The 19,654-nt window shown below is 37.6% G+C and overlaps 1 protein-coding gene across 5 annotated transcripts in view; it reads left to right on the top strand.

Moving 5' to 3' along the window:
- Positions 1–19,654, top strand: part of DLG2 (discs large MAGUK scaffold protein 2) — a 770,443-nt gene that overhangs the window by 358,869 nt on the left and 391,920 nt on the right. For all 5 annotated transcript variants that reach the window (XM_065626935.1, XM_065626939.1, XM_065626938.1 and 2 more), the window contains one exon: positions 17,616–17,666. In XM_065626935.1, coding sequence (XP_065483007.1) covers positions 17,616–17,666 — 51 coding nt within the window. The remainder of the gene's footprint in view (positions 1–17,615; positions 17,667–19,654) is intronic.

The following is a 19,654-nucleotide window of genomic DNA, read 5'->3' as shown; positions in this document are numbered from 1 at the left end:
ATTATTATTTTTGTTACTATTATTACTGTTTCTCTGTCATCTCGGTCAGCCAGCACACCTGGATTTTGCACATTAGAAGAAGGCACATGAAGACTTAAACAAAGGGTGTGAAGAAAAATAAATTCTTTCTCTTCTGACTGTAAAAAGAATGGGAAAAATTTTCAAATTTCTAAGAAACGGTCAGTACTCTAAAGACTTTTATTGGATAATATGAATGTAGGTGCAGCCTAGACCTAAATAAATAAACTAGAGGAGGGAGGTGACCTTATGTATTTCTACAATAAAGCATAAGTAACGTGGCACTACATATTGAATATTAAGTGTCATATATAACCAGCACTGATGAGCAAATTTTTCAAGACAGTGGTAATAGAGGATTAAAAAGAATTTCTTGTCTAAAAGAGTATGATCTGGATTTACACAAAAGTAAGGAGCTCTTGGAGTCGGGACTTTTTAATTAATAAATATATTAACATATATAAAAATATCAACATATAATTATATATTTATCTATCTTCCCATTTACTTCTCTTCAGAATAAATTCGTTGCTTCTTTCTTAATTAATTTGATCATAGTCTTGAAAGTCAGATTGCACATCTTATTATCTTGAATAACTCTTATGTTTTCCTGATTGTTAAACACCAGTTTTGTTTATTTTTTATACTCATCGTTCAGTCTGCCAGTTAATGTGGATTACAATGGAAAAGCAAAATCTGGTAGAGCTCTGTGTAGCTTTTAAAAACTGCATTGGCTTGGCTTCTCTGTTTCAGTCTTTGAATTGTATCACAGCAATGTTGTCTGCCCTGGCAATCACTGCTGTGTTCTGCATGTCATCATTTCTGCAGTGGGATAAGAGGTTTCTCTTTGATCATACCAGTATCAACAACATTGATTCAAATCATGTTTATAAAGTATTTTGAGGTGAAAAAGGTGCAACATAACACAAGACTAATTAACTAACATAAAACAACTCCCCTTAATCATGCAAAAATAGAAAAATCTTTGTCCTGCCATCTGATGACTTAAATGGATTTTAGTATGATGGATATCAGAAAAATACGTTGTTGCTGTCCAAAACCCAAAGCAGAAATACAAAATGGATCTTACGAATCTGATTTATTTTGCCTCTATTTCGTATACATTGTTTTTCTATCTGAATTTCAATATATTTCAAATGTTTTCTTTTAAAATATATTGTTTTAGAAAGAAACCTCCTTACGAAAGGGGCCAAGGTGATTTTGAAGTAAAAATGTAATTGTTTTCCTGGGTTTCTCTTTTGAATTCTGGATACAATTTTGAATATTTAAGCCTCATCAAAGACATAATTTTTACTTATGGAAAAAACAACTCTTTAAAGTAAAATAGCTTAAAAATTAGGGGTGGATTTCTTTAATTCTCCTCAGGAATGAGCATTACTTTGCATATTTGGGTGCTATGTATCATATTACACAAAGAAATCAGAAGAAAACCTTCATTGTGTCTGAATGTAGGTAGAAATATCAACATCCTGTCGGTCCAACAAGTAAAAGCATCCATTGGTCATGTATCTAATTATTCCTTCACACTTCTATTCTGCAAAATTATAATACTTTCAGTTTTCAATCATCTGTGAATAACCCTGGCCTTTAGATTCAGTCAAGAAGTTCTTTCTACAGACGTTGGATTCAAACATTCCCATTAGCTTATTGAACTGTAGAGAGAGCACATCATACACTTGTCTGTGTCCCTCTGCTGCAGGTGGACACAGCATAGAAAATGTGTAATGCCTCATACTTTTTGGACTTGCTCTCCTTAGAGTACACATCCTTTAGCATTTTAGTCCAGATAATGGCTGTGCTTGAGAAGTGAATTCCCTGCATTTACCAGTCTTTAGTTCACACACTGGAGCTTATGAAGCAGACTTTCTGACAAAAAACTAAACTTGGCAACAGGCTTCTGGATGCCGTCAGGATGTTGGTCCTTTGGACCACACTGAGATAAACCCCCGGAAAGAGGCACCATGCTTTGGTTTTGCAACTGCTCCGCCCTGTGGGTCTGTTCCTGTTGGGCTGCTCTTCTTGTCCTTGTAGCCTCTTCCATGGGGAAGCCAGCAAGGAACTGCTCTATCAGCTCTTTTCATCACTCTGAGAAAAATCCCATATATTTTTGTGGGTGTGGGGGTGTGGGTACATACCCCTTCTCTATGCCCAGCTATACTTCATTTGTAATTCATGCAAGATAATTTATCCATGGGGTTGGTATGTGTTGCAGAACGCAGACTATGTCTGTTAGAGTTGTTTGAAGTGCTTGGAGATTTGAGTTAGCCTAGAAGTGCGTGGTCCGAACTGACCTAAATTAAATGTAGTCTGAATTTGTTTTTATCTTGCTCTCCCTGGCCTTAAATTAGCTTTTGTTTTTGTGTCATTTTTGATATATTACACTACAGACCCACAGTTAACATTCCTGGATTTCGTAGCAGTAAGCTGAAATCAGTAGGGTCTGTAGGTTTGAAAGGATCCAGTGGTTAAGGTAACCTCTTGAAAATATGCTTTTGTAGTACAATCCATGGTCTTAAGCCATTAAACCTATTGTCTTCCTTAAATATTTCTGCGCATTTTAGATTTTGGGGGGGGGTTTGTTGTTTTGTTTGGTTGGTTGGTTTTTGGTTTTTGGGTTTTTTTTCTTTTTGCATAAAAGGCTTAACTGCACTATATATTTAAGAAATTGATAAAACTAGTTTTCCACAATGATAGCTTTATTGTAAATTACTGAACAAAGCATAAGGACTACAAGTGAATAACTACTGATCTATAGACTTAATTTCTTCATGATTTGAGACAATGGTACTTCTAGGTAGTTTTCGCTGTGTTAGAAAGGTGTAGAACTTAACTGAAAGCTGTTTTCGAAAGTGAAAGAAGAGTTAGCACAGATGTCATTATCTTAATAATTTTAATTATACAAAAGGAAGAGCTTCCCTGTTCCATAAGACTTCATTTTAAAGGACTTCAGACCTGAGTTAGGCAAAATTTAGAGTACTGTTGTCAGAGACAGACCTGTTCCTTTTACCTTGATAACCTAAGAAGTAATGAGAATGCAACTGCTCAGTATTAAATAGAAAACTATTTTTGATGAAAAGTGGAAAATAAAAATACTGGCTTCATGTCTTATTGGAAATGGCAGGGTTTAATTTCTATGACGGTCAGTCCTTTAAGATGAGATACATCTGAAATTTGTTTTATGAGTACCCTTTGGAATTTTAAGGGTATTTATTTTTTATGTATAGTATTGATTGGTTTTTTGCTTTGCAAACTACCTCTTAAAGTTCAGCCAAGGGAAAGTTGTTATCCTGGCAGCACATAATGCAACATTAGTAATAACATTGGATAGAAAAGGTTTCCTTCCCTTATGATCTCTTATGTATCGCTCTTAACATTATCCACTGCAGTTTTTATGAGAGGTTTTTCACATTATATATGTTAACTTTTTAAAAAATTTAGAATAGCTGCAGTGTGTTCTTACTCTTTTCCTACAGCAACATAAATAAATCTGAATGAACAAAATTTTGCTTTAATAAAAATAAAAAATGTCATATTTGAATTTTAATTGTCTCTCACAGTCCCTCACTGTTAGCCAGGGATTAGCTGATCCATGCTGTAACACTAACTCACCTCTGGCACAGTTTCAGGAAATGTTCTGAAGCAAAGTCCCTGCTGTTGCAAGTTGTGAGTGCTGACTGTTTTGGAATGTGACTCATTTCTAATCCACATTTTACAATATAAAAACCCATGTTACTTTTAATGCAGTGATCTGGTGAATCAGCCTCAATGGTAATGATATTTTTAATCAGTGTTTAGATGACCTGGCTTTCTGCATATAGTAGCAAACCCAAATATTCAACAGATAATATCTGTTTTCCTGATCTTAAAAATACCAGCTCTCATAATTTTCTAGGAAAGATTGACTCGTTTGATAGTAATAGAAAGTAAAGATGCCTACATGAGATAAATTTCCACTTTGTGGAGTTTATTAATAAAAAGGAATCACAACTGAAGTGCAAATTTTGTATCTTACCTTATCATATTCCATCAGTTGTCAAGTGATTTCTGCCTGTAAGCTGTTCTGCATGAAGATGGCAATAGTTTAAAACTTTGGATTATTTTTAGTCACAAATTATTTGTGCTGAATTTTCGATCGTTTGTGTAGCTAGGCAGAAAACTTCACTTTGCTGGATTTTGGTGTGGTTGTCTCATTCTTTACACAGCTTAACTGAGCAGTAGTGTGGTCATTACAAAATTAGTCCAAATGTCCAAATTCAGGAGTTGGACTTTGCAAAGATGATGAAAAGGTGAGCATAGCACACTGGATTTATCTGGAAGCTCTTGAGCTATAATAATTTTTCAAATAACGTGCAGGATACAAGTTTGATTGATCACTCTGATTTCACCATCATCTTTCTCTTTAGTAGAAGCAGATTGCTGTTATCTTAATAGTGCTCTTTTTCACTCTATAAATTATGAAAGTCTCCAACTGTCCATATGACCTCTTGTTATTCCCCCAGAGGAGGACAAACATACTTGCAGCTGGTGCTTTCAATACTGTTTTATTTCTTTTTAGAGCCATCGCATATTACTTTAATTTGTTTGCAAAATAAATTGGAGAAGTGCTCCTCTTCCATTCTCCAGGCATTTGATTTTCATACAGAAGGAAACAAATATATTCCCTTTTTCATCTATCTTGACATTGTTGAAAGATGTCAATCTTTCTTTCAAAATAGGGACCAATGTCCAGGAGCCATTCTCATGACTTCAGGAGATTGATTTCATCAGTAAGACAGCTCGGTCTTCAGTGAGGATTGGGCACCTCAATTTCAGTTCCATGTCTCAAGGAACCTTATCTCTATATGCAAACCTGTAGGAGAAAAATAAATGATTCTTGACTTTCTATCCCATTCTTGAATTCCGTATCTTTTTAATATTTGGCTGTACCTAAAAGCTACTTTACTAAAGCTCTAACATCGTATATAGTTTTCCATCATATACACTTTGAGTGCAGTTTCTTATTTCCAGGTCTCTTTCTAGCCATTGTTCTTTCCCTGACAATTCTTGGTAAAGTATGACTCAAAGAGATTATGAGAATAGTTTTCCGTGTCACATTTTTAATTTTTCTGCTATGGCGAAAATAGGAGATACATAGCAAAGAACATAAGCCTGCAAATGTAAGCATTTTTTTTCTCAGTTTAGTCTTGCATTGTCTGTGATAGAGAAAAAAAATACTATATTTGCAGTATGCATGCATGAATTATTACATGATGTTGTGGGGTTCCTGAATTTGGTAGCCTGATAGAGGAGAGGCTGTTGCAGCTCCATGCTGCGATGTCCAATCAGTAGCAAGGCTTTGTGTGTGTGTTCCCAGTCAGCACACACACAAACAGGACATGCGGACACATATACACACAGACACATAGACATGTAGATACACAGGCACAGGGCTGAACAGAATACAGGTGCAATCAGCACTCACACAAACAAAAGCACCACCAATGGCCTCATCATGTCCATCCCAGTTGTCTTGGACCCCTTGTCCCTCCAGTTGCCAGCTCCTCCAGTTGCCTCACTCCCAGTTACACACCCCTGGCTTCTGACTGCTTAACCTACTCGCCAGCCAACCCAGCTTGATGTTTGCTGGCAATCATCTGAGCCATATGCACCCTCATGTGCACCCCCCCACACACATACAAAGAATAGAGCACCGGTCACTGAAGAAAATAAATACAGTTTAATAGGACAGGACAGATGATGCTCAGCAGATGCAGGACATGGACAGGGAAGTGCACTGACCATGTTTGCATGGTCCCAACCCCACATGCATATGTGGGGCCACGAAGTTGATGATGGGAGTGGAGCATCTCCCTTATGAGGAAAGGCTGAGGGAGCTGGGGCTCTTTTGCTTGGAGAAGAGGAGACTGAGGGGTGACCCCATTAATGTTTATAAATATATAAAGGGTAGGTGTCACGAGGATGGAGCCAGGCTCTTCTCGGTGACAACCAACAGTAAGACAAGGGGTAATGGGTTCAAGCTGGAACACAGGAGGTTCCACTTATATATGAGAAGAAACTTCTTCACAGCGAGGGTGACAGAACACTGGAACAGGCTGCCCAGGGAGGTTGTGGAGTCTCCTTCTCTGGAGACATTCAAACCCACCTGGACGCCTTCCTGTGTAACCTCATCTGGGTGTTCCTGCTCCGGCGGGGGGATTGGACTGGATGAGCTTTCGAGGTCCCTTCCAATCCCTGACATTCTGTGATTCTGTGATGTCCCAACCCCACAGGCAGCGATAGCTTTCCCAGTCTGTAAGGTGCTCTCCAGGTGACCCATGGTGCTGGATGTTACCTTTAGCCCATGGGGCTGAGGTTTCCCTGGGAAGGGACAGGTCTCCAATGGGGCTAGAGGGGTGATGGGCTTTGATGGGCTGATGGGTCCTGTGATGAGCCTGGGGGCAGCCAGGCAGGGTGTTGTCTGGGCTCCCTCACCTGCCACTGACTCTTTCCGTTCTTTCCTAGGAGTGCAGATGAGCTTTTCTCACATACACTGACAGATTCCAAATATTGGATTAAACAGAAAAAAGAATTTATCCTGAAAAATGACACATCTGTGGAGCATTAGAGCATGTACAGTGTAGTAAAGCCAAGGAATAGCTGTTTAGTGGCTTATGGATATTAGAGATCCGCTTGGGTGAACCTGCTTTAGCAGGTGGGTTGGAATAGATGATCTCTAGAGGTCCCTTCCAACCCCAACCATTCTGCGATTCTGTAATGTTCAGGACATACATTATACACAAATCTACTTATGATGATCACTGCCCACTAACTTTATTATATATTGATGAGATAAGAACAAGAATGTTTTCCAGATCTCTGCTGCAAAGAGTTTACAGTTTATATGTGGAAATCATAGGCTTCATTATGTCAGGAAACCTATGGAGCACATACTAAAGATACTTCATATATTTGATAAATTATGCTCTGCTTCTGAAAAGAGATGATGTAATACTTGACACTTTAAAGTGCTGTTGCATAACATCAAACATTTTCAAAGTATTTCTGTGTTGTAGTTCTGCATTTTAGTGTATTAAAAATAGTCTTATATTTTTACTGCCATAGGTTTTTTTCCAACACTGCTTTCCAAACCTGAGAACCTGAGGGAGTTTATTGTGCAGTGCAAGCTTTTTGTGCTTGTTTTAAAGAGCATTACGTGTCAGCGTTTTTCTCAGGCTTTTTCCTTAGTGCTTCTAAGCATCTGCACTGTTGTATGCAGTAGTTAATAGGTAACCTTAAAAGCACTATCTTTTTATTTTTCTTTTTTTTCTAGAGTACTGAGGCAATGCGCAGAAATAATTTTAAAAGTAACATTCAGGTTCACCTCTCAAGATTTCATCTATCTATCAGAAATGAAACCGAAGATGGATGAAAGTGATTCTTCCCTTTCTCCTTAGATTTAAGTTGAAGATTTTTTTCTGAGAAACTTAAATTTCTCTCAAAATGATGCAAACTAGTTTTTCCTACCAAGAAAGCAGAAAGGCATTTGAAGCAATTTACTGAATTTTGCCTAGACTTAGGCTGTGATTGGTGATGATCAGTTGTGCTGTATTGGATGCTGCTCAGGGTGTGCACTATTAATCCCTGTGAAAAACAGTTACATCAGTTTTCTTTCCCTGAGCTTGTGAGAGGGAGCAGAAAACCACTTTGATTTTGTCTCGGCCATTCAGATTGTCTTTTTTTTTTTTTTCTTCCCTGCAGCAAAATTAATTGGGCATGAGGGAGCTGCTCTGCTATGCTTTTAGTTTTAGAGTGCAGAGGACCGTGGCTCCCTGGCCAGACATACACTAAAGTGTCTTCCAAGATTTTAAGAGAAACAGTGAACCTTTCTGCTGCTATAAAAATACTTGTAAAGCAAGTGATTTGTGCATAAATTCTTGTCCTGTGGAATACAAGAATATTTGTTTATAAATGTACATACACTTTATTTATGTAAATATTTCTTATTACTCATTTTTTATTATTTGTGCAAGTATATTTTTTTACCTTCTCGGGACTTCCCCTTCCTGCAAGTGTAAGTACATCTACACATGATTAAATGTAACATCAATTACACTAGTACAAGCCCAGTGACACCAGAGGGATTGCACCAGTGTTACTGAGAGCGCAGTTTAGCCTTCAGTACTTGTGCTGGAGTTAACAGACAAGAAGAAAAGAACCCAGAGGAAATAATTGATTGCGGTTTGTTCATAGGCAATGGGGTGAGAGAGCAGGGAAGGGATTATAAACTCTCAAACATAAACAAAGCTACTGGGAGACAATTTTAGGTACAAGGTATGAGTCAGAGTATGTTGTCATTTAACAAATTGCAAGAGATTAGATTATGCTGGTTATATATTTATTTATTGAGGAAGTGGGGCATGCCCATTGTGTATATTACATATATTTCATTATATGATTGCTACATAAACATGTCATGGATGTCAAAGAATGCAGTAAATTGTTGTTCCTGCCTGGCCTAAAATCTTGCCAGTTAGTACGTTATTGATTTCTCCCTAAAACTGAGAGAAAATTTTATCTTAAATGTTTAAATAAATCAAACTTAACCCACAGTTTATGCATTAATTTCTGCCTTTTAAACCTTCCAACTACAGTTACCAACCTTTTAAATAAAATCATGCAAATTACAGTATTAAACATTATTAAAATGACCTTGTAAGTCTCAAGTTACAAGTACTTCATAATCTTTGTTGATGAAATAAGGTCAATCAAGCAACAGCAGTTTTCCAGTTTTATGTATCTTGTAAATAGAATGAGATATTACACAGGAAAACCATGTCTAGAAATGTATGAACTGTTCAGACTGTTGAAAAGTTTGATATATTTTCTTCTAAAACTGAAATGGACCAGAGATATAGGAACCTGACAAAAAGAGAATTTATAATAACTCATCTGTTAGGGTGTCAGGAATGGCAACGGCACAGAAGAAAATGAAAGGCAGAGTGATTGGGAATTTCTGAAGCCCTACAGTAAATGACCTGGATTGCACAAGAAATAATGCAATTTTGTGGAAAGAAAAGACTGTATCCACTTCTCTGGAATGCACAGTTTTAAATTCCTGCACTGATGTATACTACAAATTTAAGATGCAGAAATATAAGGATTTTATGTTTTGTTTTGTTTTGTGTTGTGTTTTGTTTTGGTTTGTTTTTTAAGATGCAAATCCTGACAGTCTAAAGTTTCTTTATAGTCAGTGGGCAAACACAAGTTCCTCAAATGGCACTTTCATCCGAAGACTAAGGCACATGGCATATATCACCCCTTCTTGATTCCTCTCTCCAGTACCTGTAAAATAAAAGCCTAAACAATGGCTTAACTTAGATTTCTACCTGTTAGATAGCTAATATCATGGCATAGGAGTTTCTTTTAGTGTAAGAGACAAGGCTGTAATTGCAAAAGCTGTAATTTGCATTCTTTCTCTTTTGTTGATACTAATTTTGTACAACTTGGAAGTGCTAACTTAAACAGAATTCACACAGGGATGTAATTTCATTCCCATTTACTGTGAACCCCTTTTCGAATCATGATCTCTGCTCTGATCTGCTCCGTGGATTATGCCCGTGGAACTGGCAGTTTTGTGATGGGTCTGCATTAGAGGTATCAAGTGCTTACACTTACGAACATATAGAAACTTTTCTTCTGTCGTGTATATGGCCAACATCAGAATACGGACAAAACAAAGAGAAGAAGGAAAATTTGATGGCTTACATGGTGAAGAACAGAGTGTTATCACATAATATGTAAGCTGCATAGAACAACAATACCCAGGTGGAGTGTATAAAGTTTTTTTCTTTATGAAAAGGGTATAAAGTTTTTCGGACTGTAGAAAATGTCAGATCTATGGAGACAAAACAGCTACAAAGATCTAAATTGTTGCTGAATAGGATAAAGTATTGTAAGGAGTGAGAGCAGCAAATAGGGGAAACCAAAAGAGAATCCCTTATTTGGACGAGATTTTGAAACTATGTGTTTTTTTCCTCATATCCACTCTAAACCTCCCCTGGTGCAACTTGAGGCCTTTTCCTCTTGTCCCATCACTTGCTGCTTGGGAGAAGAGCCCAACCCCCTCCATGCTACAACCTCTTTTCAGGTGGCTTTAAACAGCAATAAAGTCTCCCCTCAGCCTCCTTTTCTCCAGGCTGAACAGCCCCAGGTCCCTCAGATGCTCCTCATAAGACTTGTATGAATACAACATGAACTCATGAATAATCCTTTGGATGAAGTGGGATGAGATAAAATATGTTTAATTCAGTATGTATGTGTGTGCACCTGCATCTGAGAAAAAGAGTAAAGAGCAGGTTTGGAGGTAGTAAGAAACAAGTAAAATACGAGAATCAGAGAAAGCAGTGGAGGCTGAGGTGCAGACATGAGAAGTTTCGATTAGTGCTAGGGGCTGGTGATTCACAAGAGATAGTAAAAACATTATTTTGTACTGAACAAGATTTGAAAAATGAGGTATGGCAAGATAAAATTAGAGATTTGGGAATCAACCGGAGTTATAATGGTTACTTGCTAAATGAATATTTTCTCCTTGAGAATGGAAACAAGAAAACCCAGGGTAACAGTGAAGGAGGAAGAAAGAGAGGATGGGTATGGTACACAAACAGTGAAGAAGGTTGGTTTAAAATTGGACCTGGAGAAGGATATAGGAAACATAAGAAGAAAAGAATGAGCAAAACCCATCCTTTTAGCAGGGTACAAGTTGATCGTGACTGTGCTGCAGATCTTTACAGGTGTTGACCAAGGGCTGGATTTGGATTCTTGGAGCTCTGCTAGTTGTGTGTTGAGGGTGATATCTTCTCTAAAGGATGTACAGCGACTGGTGGTAAAGTGCCCTGTAGATGTCTGTGGAAGGATCCACAAATCATAGGGCACATATACTGTAAGACCTATTCCTGATAAAGTATGAATTTATTTCAAAACCAGTCTTCCACTTTTCACTCTTCACACCAGAACAGTCTTACTATGACAAGAAAGTTTTAAGTTATGGTAAATTTTAATTCAAAGATCTTGACATATTTTGCTTGTTTCCTAAAGGAAATATGGGTTAAAAAAAGTGGGCTTAGTTATGGACTGTGATTAAAAATAAATGTGGGGTATCCTATATAAAAAGCCCATAAAATGCACTCCCTCAGATAGAGCGGAGTAGCATGAAAAACCTTTCTGGTAGCCTCTTTACTACAGTTTTAAAACACAAAATCTTCATATTTGAAATCCGAGAGCACAGGAGACTTTCCTGTTGTTTGTATGCAGTGAGAAAGGAAGCTTCTAATGTTCTTGAAAATAATATCAAAAGGACATCAGCAGGTTTCTTTTGACAATTAATGAAGAAATGAGCTAAATCTGGAGAAGGGCTAAATAAGGATCACTCTTTTGTCTTGCTGATAAAACAGAAATCATGAAGGGCTATTTAAATCTTATACTCATTGAATTACTCAAATGACCTTGATGTTTCTGAAATGTAAAACGGACCATCTTAATTATGCAGCAAATGTGACATTTTTAAAGGAAAATATATCCTAGGGTTACTTGTACAAGGAGAATTTGGCAACCGTCTATTCTGGTGAGGTGTGGCTGGTTAGGCAGTGGGTGAAACCATACAGCCAAAAGAATAAAATTCGCATGTTAAGTGAAAATCAGTGACAGGGTAGTTATCTTCCTATGTGTATGATAATGGAAGTAGAAGCAGCAGTCTTCTTTCTTGAAGACAGCTGAAAAACAATATCCAATTAAATATAATTAAAATGGGGTTTGTTTGCAATAAAAGTCTACAGATGTTGTATCTTTTAGTCAAACTAGTCTCTTCTTGAAAATGAGACTAAGCGTAACAAACAACTCTAATGACAAGTTTCATTTGAAAGAATAGGTACAGTGGTTTAAAAATATTACAGTTGTATAAATTGTATTTTGATGCTGTTGTTGCCACAATCATAATACAGTTCTTATAATTAAAATTCATATGATGACATCTTTATCTTATTGAGTGGGTGGATGCAGTTGTAGATGTGTAGAAATATAGCAAGCAAGAATTAGGCAATGCTTACTTGTTTGAGTGTAAACAGGTCTATCAAATCAAATGACTGCAGAAGTATAAAAAGAGAAAAAACTTATCTGTAGAAATCTTAACAAAATGAAAGAGTACGTGAAAATGAAAAACCCAACAGAATGGTTTTCTCCAGGATTTTAGGAATCTATCATAATCTGTAGAACTGGTTTTCATTAAGGGACTTACTCAGCTGCCTATGTCATCCTTAAACTGCACTAAATGCGAGAAACTTCCTGCAAAGTCAGAGTAAAATTCTAAGTTTGTCAGGTGCTTATTTTGGTCTTCCGTGTGCTGTTCTTTATTTCAGGTTTTTCACAAAATACCATATAAAAAACTCTTTTTACCTGTTCCTTATTTCTCTTTTTTTTGAAAGAAAATGTCACCTGAGGATGACTAGTACTTTCTTCTTAGAAAGATAAGTAAACTCTAGTAGTGATTAGAGCATCACCAGGAAGTCTCTCTTGAATGATGGAATCTAGATAGTTACCATACATTACATCTTTTTCTTAAAAGACATCTTCTTGTCAAACATTTGGGAGAGTCTTCCAGTACAACAGGTGCAGCTGTAAATTAAAGGTAACTTTTACCTCGTCTTTGTAAGTAGTTGTTTTAAACATTGGGTCTTAACTGAATTATGGTAACTTATTCTACAGGGGCTGTAAGTTCATCACGTTCCATATCACGAATATATGTACAGTCAGGAGATGGAGTAGCCTTCTTGCATCTGAAGTGTATGTTGGTGATGCTGCTCCTGAACAGCAGGGCAACAAAGGCCCTCCAAGTTATCTAAACGTTTTTGTAGACCTCTCCTTCATGTAGCACTTACACGTTTTGTCCTGGTCAACAGTATCTTTTTTCTTCTTCTGGAGGTAAAATATGTTCCTGGATGAGACACATTTTGATTCCAGATTCTGTGTCTTCAAGAAAGGACGTGGTTGTTTGCATCCTCCCATGGACCTCTTCTTGTTCACTTGTTTCTTCTGGCAGAGTCCCCTAGGCCTATTACTGTCACAGGTGTTGTTAAGCACTCTTTCTCCAAAGAGGGGACATCGATGTCCTGAATAAGAGAGGAAAGTCAACAGCAATGTATCTTGGCAGCCAATAGAAACGTATCTTGGCTTTGAGCTTTAAGAGAAGGGGACAGACTGAGTTGTTCCTTGAAAACATCCTAACCTGTCAGACTTGTGGGAGCAGGTGCTGGATATCATGCCGTGCATGTGCTGCCAGTTACAGGTGCAGACAAGCCCAAAAAGGCAATCAGAAAAGCTGCTAAACCAGAGATCTGGCCTTTCACTGCTATATAATTATGAAAAACATATGGCATCCCTTAATTAGAAGTTTGGTACCAGTCTATAGCTAGGATTAATGCAGAGAAAACATATTTGAGGCAAGTGCTCACCAAACCTAACACATCTTTTTTAGGGTCTTGTATGTAGTGAAAGGAAATCTCAAGGGCACAACTTATCTAATGTACCTGAGATTTCTAGTGTAGGATGAAATGAGTTAAGACCTAGAAACACAGAATCACAGAATGTTAGGGATTGGAAGGGACCTCGAAAGCTCATCCAGCCCAATTGCCCCGCCGGAGCAGGAACACCCAGATGAGGTTACACAGCAAGGTGTCCAGGCGGGTTGGAATGTCTGCAGAGAAGGAGACTCCACAACCTCCCTGGGCAGCCTGTTCCAGGCTCTGGCACCCTCACTGTGAAGAAGTTTCTTCTCATATTTAAGTGGAACCTCCTGTGTTCCAGTTTGTACCCACTGCACCTTGTCTTATCGTTGGTTGTCACCGAGAAGAGCCTGGCTCCATCCTTGTGACACTCACCCTTTACATATTTATGAACATTAACGAGGTCACCCCTCAGTCTCCTCTTCTCCAAGCTAAAGAGCCCCAGCTCCCTCAGCCTTTCCTCACACAGGAGATGCTCCTCTCCCTTAATCATCTTTGTTGCTCTGTGCTGGACTCTCTCCAGCAGTTCCCTGTCCTTCTGGAACTGAGGGGCCCAGAACTGGACACAATATTCCAGATGTGGTCTCACCAGGGCAGAGTAGAGGGGAAGGAGAACCTCTCTCGACCTACTAAGCACCCCCCTTCTAATACACCCCAGGATGCCATTGGCCTTCTTGGCCACAAGGGCCCAGTGCTGGCTCATGGTCATCCTGCTGTCCACCAGGACCCCCAGGTCCCTTTCCCCTACACTGCTCTCTAATAGGTCATTCCACAACTTATACTGGAACCTGGGGTTGTTCCTGCCCAGATGTAAGACTCTACACTTGCCCTTGTTATATTTCATTAAATTTTTCCCCTGCCCAACTCTCCAGCCTGTCCAGGTCTCGCTGGATGGCAGTTTCTTTTCACTGAGTATAAAGAGAGCTATATGATAACCTCTAGACATGAGGAAGAAATTTTTTACAGTGAGGATGGTGAAATGCTGGCCCAGGTTGCCCAGAGAGGTGGTGGATGCCCCATCCCTGGAGACATCCCAGGCCAGGCTGGACGGGGCTCTGAGCAACCTGAGCTGGTGAAGATGTCCCTGCTCATGGCAGGGGGTTGAACGAGATGAGGTTTGGAGAACCCTTTCAACCCAAACTATTCCATGATTCTACGATTCTCACATTTCAGCATTATAAATATCAAAATTTGTTGAGAGTAAAGGTATCCGTTGTGTCAACCTTGCACTCCTGAAAGATGGGAAAGAATATTCCCAAACTGAATTGGAAATGCTGATGATTTCTTTCACTGTGAAGAAGAGAAAACCATATGAAAATGTTTGGAATTTTTCATAGTTATCTAAAATCATGCAGGCCATAGTAAATTTTGAGGTGTTCTTGCTGCAATCTGGTATGAAAGCAGAATTCAGAAAACTCTTGTAAAGAGATACATAAGAACAGTTTCCCAATGCTTGCAAGAAATGGAAGTTGCAGATTCAGGCAGCTTGTTTAGGTGGTTTGTCAGGCCAGAGACTGTCAAGTTAAAATGGACAAAAACAGAGAGTATGTTCGTGTGCTGCTAAATGAGAGGACCGACAAGCCAGTTCCAGCACTGGAGCCATGATTCTCCTGCTTAACTGTTGGCTCACTCCTTGGCTATTTGTTTCCAGCAGGCTTCAGACAGAAACAGCCTTAAGCACTGAGACTTGGCTGAAAATTGACTCTAATTTAGTAGCGTAGGCGCAGCCAGAGAGTCTAAATATGTAATAAAATGGTGCTAGCAATGAATGGCAGTGCATACATCATCATTCCACCTGCCTCAGGTAGATGCAATCTCTTATTAGATCCTTTACGAAATAACTGCACTGGTCTTTTGAGCAACCGGAAAGAAAAACAGGGCAGTGAGCCGCATGTGTAGGTATATAGACTTAAATCACAAAAGGAGTTGGATCAAGATCAGCTTTTTAATTCATATCCTCCCATCTGCTATGGAACCTGATAATGGACCTCTGCTGCGGTTAATGGCAATTTTAAATGAAGACCTTTTTGGAATCGTGACTGTGGATGATAAAAGGAACCCCTCAGATGATCGTGATCAAGATATTGTTTGTGTGCAAATACAAATTGAGTATTCAGCCTGTGTTTCCTCCTTTCATTTTTATGCAGAGGTTGCTCACTTCTCATGTCCCTCTTTTTCCCATTTTGCTGCACTAATGAGTTTTTAATGCAAAGGAAAAGTGATTATAAGCAGTGAAGCAAAGACAGCTTTATAGAGCGAGGCTGAGGAATTGAAGACATAGATCAGAGCTATCCACCAGGCTAAGATAAAAGAGAAGTTCATGAAACAGAGCCATATAGATAGCTTTGATTTCATTATCATTAGACAAGAAAGGATAAAAAATGGAATAGTTATAAAGCTGTTCATACCTAGTAAGTTACTTATATTAATAAAAGAGTCTATGCAGAAAGCATTAAAATGATAACATAAAACAGGAAAATATCCTATAATAATTTTTTTCTTCATAGCTGTTTTTAATATAGTGTAACGCTATTATCAGATTGTAATAATGTAAAAATACAAATATTATGTATGTATTAAATATTTTATTAATTGATGCTGTGTTTTAATTTCATTTTTAAGCATGGGTTATTTGTTTGGACTTCTCCCTCTCTTTCCTTTTCTACATGAATTCTGGGGATTGTATTTCTATTACTGATTTCATGCTTTATGAGATCTTGAATTGCAGACAAATTAAATAGTTAGTGGCTTGTATAGGAAGGTTTTGTTTGGTAGATACATGTACCTAGTTATAATATTCACCAGAGAAGTACCTAATTACATTTGAAAGGTGCCTGACTAGATAAAGAATGATTTGCATACAGTATTTTCTGATTGCAGTTAGGAAACTAATATAGAAAATTAGCAGCTGGGGGTGGGGAAGAGTAATAAATGGTCTTGTTCTGACAAATAACAAATGTGTTCCTCCAAGATTAGGTCAATCCTAATGCTTCACTTCAGCGTAAATTAAGTAAAACACTAAAGTAAAACTATTTTCCAAGAAATATCCTATCACCACAAAAACAGCCTGATTGACTGGCATAAATTTTTATTTTTGATTAATTAGTATTTTGCGTCCAAATAAAAAAAATTGCTGAGTGTCTGTAACTAAGGGACACTTTGAAATTCTTCAGAGATTTTAGTAATAGAAGTATTTTCATTACTACACAGTTTACTTATAGTCAGCTGTTGCAGCTTTCTAAATATGACAGTCTACACATTTTAAGAAATGAAGAAACTAAGAAAGGGATGTTAAGTGATGTGCCTAGAAGGACAGAAAAAATCCATGTCAGACTGTAATAAGGTTTCAGAATGTTGCTTAAATCAGTGTCATCTTCCACTGATAGATTTCTTGTCCAGCGAAATCCATTTTGGTTCTCTACATTTTGTAGCTTAATTTATTTTGACACTGAAACTCAGTGTATGAATTGCATTAACATTCTGTGCCTTTTTGCCATTCAGCTGCCTATTGCAAAAGGTCCTCTGTCATGTTCTTGCCCTGGGTTAATATAGTAAATGAGATGTATTTCACTATATGTATCAGTGAGTGATTTTTACATAAGTACTGCGAATTTCCTGTCTGGTTTTATATTGCAAAGTAAATTGGAGCTTGTAAGGCAATGAATAATTAATCTTTCTTCCACATGTGAGAATAATTTTTAGCAACAGGCCTTCTATTTTTGACATGAAACTTTTACCTTGGAATCTATTTAAACATTTGCACAAAGGCCACAAACGAACTATACCAAATATCAGTCATATTGTGTAGATGACTTGGTTATCCATTATTTCAGTGTTTTACTGTTTTACTGTTTTCAAGTTTATAGGCTTGATTACATGCCGTGCCAGACAAAGGGGAACTAAGTAGGTATAATTCAGATAGCCTCAGCCATATGTTGAAAAATGTGCTTCAGTAAACTAGTAATACTGGAATATGTGTACAGTATCCCTACCAAATTATCTTGCCTGTGCATTTAAGGAACTTTCTGATTTTATTTTCTTTAGGTTAATGGAACAGAAATCGAATATGAATTTGAAGAAATTACTCTGGAGAGGGTAAGTATAATTTGTCCTTCTCTAGTAGTAAAAAATCTAATCTGTAAAAAAAATGCAATTTCTTATGAAATTAAAAGTGGTTAAGAATAAAATTATTAATATTTTGACTAAAGATGTGCAATTCTCTAAACTATGAAAATGTGAGTTATACTACGGGATAAGACTTTCATGTTTTTAAGAAATTTAGGGTGTAGCCACTTGCGGAGCAGTGTACAGAATACTTTTCTTCCCCATAACTATGTCGGTGTTCAACTGGGCATTTGATTATTGAGAAAAGCCTGTGCGACTTGGTAACTCCCTTTTACTTGTAAACTGGAATTGTGAAATCTTTTATCTTTCAGCCTCCTTGATTTTCTTTCATGCATGCATGATAATATAAGACATGTAGTCTTATGCTATAAAACATAAATTGCAAAAGTGTTTTTAACTCTCGAGTGACTATATAAAAGCTGTAGACCATAACTATGTGTAAAGGATATGTTTATGCAAGTCTTAATTACATGAGCTATAATCAGGGCTGGCAGTGAAGGCTTTGTTGGTAGTGTGGTTTAAAAGTAACACACACACAAAAAAAAGAGATAAAGGTTTAAAATTTATGCTGCATCATAGCTCCTGGCTTCGCTGCATTTTCCTTGCTTTTTTGTTACATAAGTATTTTCTTTGGACTGCGGACTTTCCTTGTCACAAGTTCAAGACTAGAGCAACCACATATTGTGTGATAAAGTCTAAGCTTTATCATGTATCATGTATTTGCTCTCTACAAGTACCTGAAAGGAGGTTGTAGCATGGGGGGTGTTGGTCTCTTCTCCCAAGTAACAAGTGAGAGAATGAGAGGAAATGGCCTCAAGTTGCGCCAGGGAGGTTTAGATTGGACATTAGGAAAAAATTCTTCCCAGAAAGGGTTGTTGGGCATTGGAACAGGCTGCCCAGGGAAGTGGTGGAGTCACCATCCCTGGAGGGGTTTAAAAGACGTGTAGATGAGGTTCTTAGGGACATGGTTTAGTGCTAGAGTTAGGTTATGGTTGGACTTGATGATCTTTAAGGTCTCTTCCAACCAAAATGATTCTATGATTCTATGGTTTACTGCTTACAAAGATTTCTAATGTCATTGGTGAATTCCTTCAATATTCTGCGAACATCCTGGTAATATGAAGATTTATAATCTTGAAGCAAACGCAGTTAGGCTTCTTTCTACAGAAAACGTTTGAAAGCAAGGTTGGGTTTACCAAGATATGACTGATGCCATGTGAACAAATGCCTGTAAGGTAGCAAACTACCATTAAATTAGATACTTAGATTATACAATTCATTGCACGTTTTCTGCATGTTATGTTTTTAATTGTCCAGGATAATGAATTTCATAACCATTCAACTTAAAGGGATAGAAGTTTATGTTCTCATTGATTTGCTCTCTCAGGCAAATTATGAAAGAGCAATATATCTTTTTACCATAGCCATCCTCATAACAGATAACATATAAAGTTATGAGCACTTTTTATCTACTGTCTCTCAACTTATTTGCGCATCACTAGTTATTCATTGGACTAGAGTTTCCAAAGGTCACTGAACAGAACACATGCCTCCTGGGTGATATTTTGAAAACCACTTTATTTTTAATAGATGTGTAAGTTATCAGTGTACATACTGCAGAACGAATATGATTTGCATCTCCTGTACCTGTCTGATGCGAATATTTAGTTATTCATAATATAATACCACATAATATCAGTTAAAGCCTGACCCACAATAGCAAAAACAGCTACAGGTTTTAATGGAGGATATTTCAGGTTTTTTTTCCGGATGCTGCTGAATCTGTGGCTTCTGATTATTACTGCTTGAAATGTTCTGTCACATGTATCAGTGTTTTGTCTCAAAGGCAGGGTACTGCGTCTGCTGGTTTTTGTGTGAGATATAAAACACAAGTGATTGCCTTTAAATAGCTGTCATTTATGTTAGACTAAAAGCATTTTCAGAAGAAAGACATTCTC

Source organism: Caloenas nicobarica, chromosome 1 (genome assembly GCF_036013445.1).
Source record: "Caloenas nicobarica isolate bCalNic1 chromosome 1, bCalNic1.hap1, whole genome shotgun sequence".
In the NCBI taxonomy this organism is placed as follows: Eukaryota; Metazoa; Chordata; class Aves; order Columbiformes; family Columbidae; genus Caloenas; species Caloenas nicobarica.
Note: the sequence above shows the minus strand (reverse complement) of the source record. Positions and strands in the feature narration are given on the sequence as shown.